The sequence below is a fragment of the Bombina bombina genome, chromosome 5, assembly GCF_027579735.1.
Source record: "Bombina bombina isolate aBomBom1 chromosome 5, aBomBom1.pri, whole genome shotgun sequence".
Taxonomy (NCBI): Eukaryota; Metazoa; Chordata; class Amphibia; order Anura; family Bombinatoridae; genus Bombina; species Bombina bombina.
The window spans coordinates 965,105,502-965,115,501 of NC_069503.1; the positions used below are offsets into that span (position 1 = coordinate 965,105,502).

At 41.3% G+C, this 10,000-nt stretch overlaps 1 protein-coding gene across 1 annotated transcript in view; it reads left to right on the top strand.

Moving 5' to 3' along the window:
• LRRCC1 (leucine rich repeat and coiled-coil centrosomal protein 1) overlaps window positions 1-10,000 on the top strand; it is a 418,892-nt gene that overhangs the window by 37,927 nt on the left and 370,965 nt on the right. The window contains exon 6 of the mRNA XM_053715905.1: window positions 9,769-9,975. Coding sequence (XP_053571880.1) covers window positions 9,769-9,975 — 207 coding nt within the window. The remainder of the gene's footprint in view (window positions 1-9,768; window positions 9,976-10,000) is intronic.

Consider the following 10,000-nt stretch of genomic DNA (forward strand, 5'->3'; position numbering starts at 1 on the left):
CTGTATTCCTGATCGTGCCAGTTGTTTTTTAACCTTAATCAACTTAGTCGAGTTATGGAGGATTCTGATATGTTATAGGGGGTTTCCTCTGATTCAGATTTTGATACCTGTGTATGTTGTGAGGAGGCCCAGGTAACCCAGCCCTCTCAATTATGTTCCGTATGCCGCAATAGAGTGTTCTTATCTCCCTATGTTGGAACGTTAGACCACTGAACCATCCGCCTCTGAGGATTCGGCATCCTGTGAGGTGCATTCCCTAACATCTTCGGTTCCTACACAGGCAGTTGCCCCGCATATCGTTACCCCTTCACCTGAAGGAGACCTTTTTCCACCAGAGGTTACTGCATGGTTTTGCATGGCCATATCTCTGGCCTTAGCGCATTTGCACTTTCCTGCCACGTGCAAGCGAAGGCTTAATCCGTGTACTCCTAACCAAGGTCCGACATGTAAGACGACTTTGGTATCTGATCAGTCTTCTGGGGAAGCAGTGTCCTCTGAGGCCTCAGAGGTACCACCTTTAGGGTCGGAGACCCCAGATACTCCAGCGGATGTGAATTTTGCTTTTAAATTTAGAATGGCTCGCCTGCGTGTACATCTGAGAGAAGTTTTGGCGACGTTGGAGGATCCTAATTCTGATCCGTCCGCGGAATCTCAGTCTGCTGATTCAGATAGCGAGTTTGTTTAGACAACTGGAGGGACGGTGATCCTAATCCGTTTAGGATAAGTTTTTTTTTTTTTTAGTTTTTTTTTCTGAGCGTGAGATTGTTTGTTAAAACTCTTCTTAGGAGGAATTTTTGCTCTGGCATTCTGGTATTAGCAATTTTTATGTCACGATTGATGGAATCTTCTGGTGGAAGTTCTCTAAAAATTTTTTTTTAAAATAAATAAATAAAAACAAGAAGGTTGTCTCTGGTCGTGGTGGCGTTCCCTCGTTATGTCCGAGACTATGTTAACTATTTCTCCAACATAGGTGTGTCCGGTCCACGGCGTCATCCTTACTTGTGGGATATTCTCTTCCCCAACAGGAAATGGCAAAGAGCCCAGCAAAGCTGGTCACATGATCCCTCCTAGGCTCCGCCTACCCCAGTCATTCTCTTTGCCGTTGTACAGGCAACATCTCCACGGAGATGGCTTAGAGTTTTTTAGTGTTTAACTGTAGTTTTTCATTATTCAATCAAGAGTTTGTTATTTTCAAATAGTGCTGGTACGTACTATTTACTCAGAAACAGAAAAGAGATGAAGAATTCTGTTTGTATGAGGAAAATGATTTTAGCAACCGTAACTAAAATCCATGGCTGTTCCACACAGGACTGTTGAGAGCAATTAACTTCAGTTGGGGGAACAGTTTGCAGTCCTTTGCTGCTTGAGGTATGACACATTCTAACAAGACGATGTAATGCTGGAAGCTGTCATTTTCCCTATGGGATCCGGTAAGCCATGTTTATTACGATTGTAAATAAGGGCTTCACAAGGGCTTATTTAGACTGTAGACATTTTTTGGGCTAAATCGATTGATATTAACACTTATTTAGCCTTGAGGAATCATTTATTCTGGGTATTTTGATATAATAATATCGGCAGGCACTGTTTTAGACACCTTATTCTTTAGGGGCTTTCCCAAAGCATAGGCAGAGTCTCATTTTCGCGCCGGTGTTGCGCACTTGTTTTTGAGAGGCATGGCATGCAGTCGCATGTGAGAGGAGCTCTGATACTTATAAAAGACTTCTGAAGGCATCATTTGGTATCGTATTCCCCTTGGGTTTGGTTGGGTCTCAGCAAAGCAGATACCAGGGACTGTAAAGGGGTTAAAGCTTAAAACGGCTCCGGTTCCGTTATTTTAAGGGTTAAAGCTTCCAAAATTGGTGTGCAATATTTTCAAGGCTTTAAGACACTGTGGTGAAAGTTTGGTGAATTTTGAACAATTCCTTCATGTTTTTTCGCAATTGCAGTAATAAAGTGTGTTCAGTTTAAAATTTAAAGATACAAGTAAATCAGAGGACCAGAGACTCACTCCGTTGGTGGCTGTCCCTGGACAACCTGTCACGAGGGATGACATTCCACAGACCAGAGTGGGTCATTGTCACGACCGACGCCAGTCTGATGGGCTGGGGCGCGGTCTGGGGATCCCTGAAAGCTCAGGGTCTTTGGTCTCGGGAAGAATCTCTTCTACCGATAAATATTCTGGAACTGAGAGCGATATTCAATGCTCTCAAGGCTTGGCCTCAGCTAGCGAGGACCAAGTTCATACGGTTTCAATCAGACAACATGACGACTGTTGCGTACATCAACCATCAGGGGGGAACAAGGAGTTCCCTAGCGATGGAAGAAGTGACCAAGATTATTCTATGGGCGGAGTCTCACTCCTGCCACCTGTCTGCTATCCACATCCCGGGAGTGGAAAATTGGGAAGCGGATTTTCTGAGTCGTCAGACATTGCATCCGGGGGAGTGGGAACTCCATCCGGAAATCTTTGCCCAAGTCACTCAACTTTGGGGCATTCCAGACATGGATCTGATGGCCTCTCGTCAGAACTTCAAAGTTCCTTGCTACGGGTCCAGATCCAGGGATCCCAAGGCGGCTCTAGTGGATGCACTAGTAGCACCTTGGACCTTCAAACTAGCTTATGTGTTCCCGCCGTTTCCTCTCATCCCCAGGCTGGTAGCCAGGATCAATCAGGAGAGGGCGTCGGTGATCTTGATAGCTCCTGCGTGGCCACGCAGGACTTGGTATGCAGATCTGGTGAATATGTCATCGGCTCCACCTTGGAAGCTACCTTTGAGACGAGACCTTCTTGTTCAGGGTCCGTTCGAACATCCGAATCTGGTTTCACTCCAGCTGACTGCTTGGAGATTGAACGCTTGATTTTATCGAAGCGAGGTTTCTCAGATTCTGTTATCGATACTCTTGTTCAGGCCAGAAAGCCTGTAACTAGAAAGATTTACCACAAAATTTGGAAAAAATATATCTGTTGGTGTGAATCTAAAGGATTCCCTTGGGACAAGGTTAAGATTCCTAGGATTCTATCCTTCCTTCAAGAAGGATTGGAAAAAGGATTATCGGCAAGTTCCCTGAAGGGACAGATTTCTGCCTTGTCGGTGTTACTTCACAAAAAACTGGCAGCTGTGCCAGATGTTCAAGCCTTTGTTCAGGCTCTGGTTAGAATCAAGCCTGTTTACAAACCTTTGACTCCTCCTTGGAGTCTCAATTTAGTTCTTTCAGTTCTTCAGGGGGTTCCGTTTGAACCCTTACATTCCGTTGATATTAAGTTATTATCTTGGAAAGTTTTGTTTTTAGTTGCAATTTCTTCTGCTAGAAGAGTTTCAGAATTATCTGCTCTGCAGTGTTCTCCTCCTTATCTGGTGTTCCATGCAGATAAGGTGGTTTTACGTACTAAACCTGGTTTTCTTCCAAAAGTTGTTTCTAACAAAAACATTAACCAGGAGATTATCGTACCTTCTCTGTGTCCGAAACCAGTTTCAAAGAAGGAACGCTTGTTGCACAATTTGGATGTTGTTCGCGCTCTAAAATTCTATTTAGATGCTACAAAGGATTTTAGACAAACATCTTCCCTGTTTGTTGTTTATTCAGGTAAAAGGAGAGGTCAAAAATGCAACTTCTACCTCTCTCTCTTTTTGGATTAAAAGCATCATCAGATTGGCTTACGAGACTGCCGGACGGCAGCCTCCCGAAAGAATCACGGCTCATTCCACTAGGGCTGTGGCTTCCACATGGGCCTTCAAGAACGAGGCTTCTGTTGATCAGATATGTAGGGCAGCGACTTGGTCTTCACTGCACACTTTTACCAAATTTTACAAGTTTGATACTTTTGCTTCTTCTGAGGCTATTTTTGGGAGAAAGGTTTTGCAAGCCGTGGTGCCTTCCATTTAGGTGACCTGATTTGCTCCCTCCCTTCATCCGTGTCCTAAAGCTTTGGTATTGGTTCCCACAAGTAAGGATGACGCCGTGGACCGGACACACCTATGTTGGAGAAAACAGAATTTATGTTTACCTGATAAATTTCTTTCTCCAACGGTGTGTCCGGTCCACGGCCCGCCCTGGTTTTTTAATCAGGTCTGATAATTTATTTTCTTTAACTACAGTCACCACGGTACCATATGGTTTCTCCTATGCTATTATTCCTCCTTAACGTCGGTCGAATGACTGGGGTAGGCGGAGCCTAGGAGGGATCATGTGACCAGCTTTGCTGGGCTCTTTGCCATTTCCTGTTGGGGAAGAGAATATCCCACAAGTAAGGATGACGCCGTGGACCGGACACACCGTTGGAGAAAGAAATTTATCAGGTAAACATAAATTCTGTTTTTTTTTTTTTGGAGTCTTTTTCCCGGTTCTTTTTCTCAGGGGTGTTGTTTCCCCTCCCTTGGTGCTCCATAGGGGTTGACTCATTCTATTTGGTTTTCTATGCTCTCTATGAAGAGCTTATTTCTTCTTCCTCTCAAATGGTTGATATTCCGTTCTCTCTTCCCTTATCAAGGGGATAGATAATTTCCTTTCATGAGGAAAATCCGTTTTTTCAAGACCGTGTTGTTTTCAGTCTCCTCGTTCTGATTCTAGATTCTGGGATCTAGGGTTTTTTTTTATACAGTATCCGTTTTTTTTCTGGGTTCTTGTTGCTCCCATTTTTGGCGGTGCTGGTTTCTCCATCGTTTGCTAGGAGTTTTAGGAAATCTCTCTCTTTTCCTTTCCAGTTGGTTTGGAATGGAGTTCCTGGGGTTGGCTCCAGGGTGGTTCTTCATCTCCTAGGCCTTTTGAGCTAAAATGCTCTTTAGGCTTGCCCTGCTGTTTTCTTTCGTTGGTACTGTGGCTGGGTGATGTTATCAGTCCGATTTCTCGGCTTGGTATGTTGCTATCTATCTCCAGATTTTTTATAGATTTCTGGTTTGTCCGCCACGGTTGCCAGTATGCGGTATATATTTCCATATTCTGGGAAACTTTCCTTTGATCTACTAGGCAGTTTGTCATCACTTCCATGAAAGTGGGAGAGAGTCTTCTGGGATTCCTTCTGTTTTCTCTTAAGAATCTTCGGTCACTCTTTCTACTCTGAGGACCTAGTCTTCTGAGTCTTTTCCAGTTGGGTTTTTTCTAAAGTAGATCCTTTTTCTGACTCTGAGAGCTCAGCAGGAGGTCGAGGGACTCTCCGGTGTGTCCTTTTGATGGATCTGTATCTTTGGCGAAATCCGATCTAGGTTCTCTGGGCGTTCGTGCCTATCCTAGTTTTGCCCTTAGGGGATCGTGGTCAGGGATTCTTAAAGAGACAGTCAAGTAAAAAAAAAAATCATGATTTAAATAGGGCATGTAATTCTAAACAACTTTCTAATTTACTTTTATTACCAATTTTGCTTTGTTCTCTTGGTATTCTTAGTTGAAAGCTAAATCTAGGAGGTATATATGCTAATTTCTTAGACCTTGAAGGCCACCTCTAAACTGAAAGCATTTTGACAGTTTTTCACCACTAGAGGGCGTTAGTTCATGTGTTTCATATAGATAACATTGAGCTCAGGCACGTGAAGCTCCTAGGAGCATGCACTGATTGGCTAAAAATGCAAGTCTGTCAAAAGAACTGAAATGAGGGGGCAGTTTGCAGAGCCATAGATACAAGGTAATCACAGAGGTAAAAAGTATATTATTATAACTGTGTTGGTTATGCAAAATTGGGGAATGGGTAATAAAGGGATTATCTACCTTTTTAAACAACAAAAATTCTGGTGTTTACTGTCCCTTTAAGTAGATCTCTGGATCCTTCGGTGCTGGGGAAGTTTATTCTTCCTTGTTAGCTTCGTCCATGTCTCCTCTTATGGGTTAATCAAACTCAGGGGTAGGCATCAGAGTACCTGATTGCTCCTTTTTTGTGCTACGACTCGTTTTCATGGTTGGTCTTCTCTATTAAGGGTGCTTCTTATTGGGGAGTTTGACAGGGTCTGCGCCCTTGGAGTTTTGATGTATCGTGAAAGGTTTTTTTTCGGAAGGGTGTCAGTTTCCTTCCTCAGCTTGTCGCTGGTCCCTCGTTTTACTCTTTGGGTTGGCGGCCTATCCCCTCTCTGCTTTTATATTTCTGATTTTCTCTCTGGTCCTTCCAGGGTGCCCTGGAGAAAGGGTCCTTAGTTGATTCTTGTTAGGACGGGTAGCTCTTAGCCGGAGGGTTAGCCTGGCTGTCTAACAGTCGTGCGTTATGGGTGAGAGGATATGTGGGCTCCTAAGCAGATATATATATATATATATATATATATATATATATATCCGTTTCTGTTCTATTCCTGAGGTCATGAACCATTGGTGTTCATTTCCTTTTGCTACACCGCGGCCGGCGGTCAGGCTGTTGCGTTCAGATGTTGTCCTTCAGGACATGAGACTTCTTGTCTAAGTTTGCATTAGTATTGATGCGGCAGATGGTCTTTGAATTGTCTATTTATTTATTGACCTGTTAAGTTTCTGGAATATCTCTTCAGGTCCTAGAATCGCTTGCAGTCGGGTTATCCGCCTTCTTGGGTCTTCTTTCTAAGGAGACTTTTTTCTTCGGGTTCTGCAAGAGGCTTCAACCACCTTTTTCTCTTGGTTCGTACTTCAAGGCCCTTTCGGACCTCTTTAGCATAGTCTTTTGTTCCTGGGTTCTTCCTATGGAAGTATACAGTGTTGGGAGTCTTGGTTGTCCTCCTTGTCGTGTTTGTGGAGTGTTTCTTCCTCTGATTTCTTAGTCAATGGGACTCTCGTCTCCTCAGAGGTTTGTGTGTTCTTTTTGGGCCAGTGATTTTGTGCGGTCCCTGACGTTTATTCTTACGGTCCTAATTGTTGGGCAGTTACTTGGTCCTGCTAACTTTTTTTTGGGTCATTTGCTTAAGCAGTTTTTCGGGGGACGGGATTTTTTTCAGACTGTGGTGCCCTCCGATTGGGCCACCTTATTGTTTACCCCGCCCTCCCGGTTAGCATTCAGTCTCCTCTATAGCTTGGGTATTGTTTTCCCAAAAGTAATGAATGCAGCTGTGGGCTCTCCCTGTATTTAGAAGGAAAACTAAAATTATGACTTACCAGATAATTTCCTTTCCTTCGATACAGGGAGAGTCCACAGCTCCGCACGTGCTCTCCGTAGGGGGCGGCCCTAAATTTAAATTGCTTTCTTCTGGCACCCTTTTTCACCCTGATATTTCTCCTACTGTTCCTTGTTCCCTCGGCAGAATGACTGGGGGATGAGGGAAGTGGGGGAGGTTTTCTAAGCCTTTGGCTGGGGTGTCTTTGCCTCCTCCTGGTGGCCAGGTTCTGTATTCCCAAAAGTAATCAATGCAGCTGTGGACTCTCCCTGTATTGAAGGAAAGGAAATTACCTAGCCAGCAGAAGAGATTGCATTCCCAGTGGGAGATAAAAAATAAAATGTCAATTTTTAATTGTTCTCTCTAAGTATTGGGCTTGGGTACACAGACAGCGATAATATAAGGAAGATTGTGTGTGTATAGAAAGTTATAAAATAACTAGATCTTATTTCTCTTCAAGCTCAAAAAACAAAATCAGCTATTTCATATATATCAATTTTTCGTATATATTCTGCAACTGGTAGAACAAGTGATTAAAAACATTAAGGGGAAAACCATTTTACACTGCTCTGTCCCTTTAAAAGGATATTCAGGTTCCTACCAGATTTAGAAACATTTAAAATAAGACTAATTTGTGAACTAATTTCCATTAAAACCTCTTCCCTGCCTTTGCTTGAAAGACACACTGTGACATTTTTAATAATTGCATAGGGTGATTTTAGTTATGGTGAAGAAAAAAAGTTTAAATCTGGTTTTAAAGGGACAGTGTACAGTATAAGTTCCCCCATTAAAGGGACAGTCTAGTATAAATTAAACTTTCATTATTCAGATAGGACTTTTCATTTTAATCAACTTTCCAATTTACTTTTATCATCAAATTTGCTTTTTTCTCTTAGTATTCTTAGTTTAAATTAAACCTAGGTAGGCTCATATGCTAATTTCTAAGCCTTTGAGGGCTGCCTCTTATTACATGCTTTTTAAATCTCTTTTCAACACAAAGAGACAGAAAGTACACATGGGCCATATACTGTAGATAACACTGTGTGTGTTCAGGCACAAGGGGTTATTTAAGATTTAGCACAAAACAATGCTAAATTTAAGACAATAGATAATAATCAGTCACAGTCATGTGATCAGGGGGCTGGAAGAAGGTTCCTAGATACAAGGTAATCACAGAGGTAAAAAGTATATTAATATAACTGTGTTGGTTATGCAAAACTGGGGAATGGGTAATAAAGGGATTATCTATCTTTTAACTCAATAACAATTATATGGTAGACTGTCCCTTTAAAGGGACAGTCTACACTAGATTTTGTATTGCTTAAAAAGATAAATAATCCCTTTTATTACCCATTCCCTAGTTTTGTATAACCAACACGGTTATATAAATAAATTTTTTACCTCTGTGATTACCTTGTATCTAAGCCTCTGCAAACTGCCCCCTTATTTCAGTTCTTTTGACAGACATCCATTTTAGCAAATCAGAGCTGGCTCACTTGAACTCTACGTGTGTGAGCACAGTGTTATCTGACACACATGAACTAGCACCCTCTAGTGGTGAAAAACTGTCAAAATGCCCTGAGAGAAGAGGCGGCCTTCAAGGGCTTAGAAATTTGCATATGAAACTCCTAGGTTTAGCTTTCGATTAAGAATACCAAGAGAACAAAGCAAAATTGGTGATAAAAGTAAATGGGAAAATTGTTTAAAATTACATTCTCTATCTGAATCATGAAAGTTTATTTTGGACTAGACTCCCTTTAATGTGCTGGGAGTGTATTAAACTGTTTATAAATAGCTTCTTTATCATATTTTTTTTTTTGGGCATAACTGATGTTGCCTGCTGTAGCCACTGCCTCTACTGCAATTATAAATACTGCTATATTATATATAAAAAAGCTATGTAAACAAGAGACAGCATCAGTAATTACCCCCTCTCAATGGAAGTGAGAGAGATAGGTACTAAAATATTAATTTTCAATAGCTGTCTAAGGGCCCACTGATCTACAGATCTCTGCTCTGGCTAGATTATCTAAGAAGTCTTGTCAGTACTTTGAGGTCCTTTAAAGAATTTTAGAAAGGCACATTTTACATTGACAACAGTTTTATCTCACTATGCAGAATTCTGGCTGTAAAGGAGAGGCTCATACATTGCAATATATTGCTTAAAAAAGGTCCTAAAGGTTTTGTGGGATGTCTTTCCATGCTGGTGAATTTGTAATGATCAGGCCCTTAGTATTGCCCATTTAAGCATACAGACAGAGATAAGGATGTCTTTGTGAATAATAATAATAAAAAAAAAAAGATAAGATAAGGCTGTCTGATATTACTGCATACCCAGCCCATTTAAATTGGTTGTTGTTGTTTCAATAAGTAAACCAATTAATTAATATACAAAAATGTACCTAAAAGAGCAATTTCTAATACATATAATACTCTTAAGCTGGTATAACAAGTAATTGGAAACACATTAAGGGGAAATCAGTTTTACAGTACACTGCGCCTTTGAGCAAAGTGTGCCTTCTATTCAGCTTGAGAGCACCACTCAAAATTTTGTGTAAGGGCTTTAAATTAAGTAACTATAAATCTGCTGTACAGGAGAACAGATTTTAAAAGCTTTTTCTTTATGCTTTTATTTGCACAATTTGCACAGAAATGTAAATGTCATGTACAATAGGTGTAGTTGTGCACTTTTGGTGCCTGAAAATGTTTTTTTTTTTTCTGACAATAGGGTTCCGTAACAACACCTCGAATTGATCAAGTATTATCTCAGTATAAAAGGAAACCAGCTATGTCGGTACCTGGTAATTTCCCTTCCGATACTGATGCTACCTTCTTGTCAGAACAAGAGATTGTCAAACATCAGGATCCCAACAACACTTTGCGAGAAATGAGGCTTAAGAAGTTAGAAGATCAGATATCTGAACTGATTGAGAAGGTATGATGATGGCTAATGGCTAATT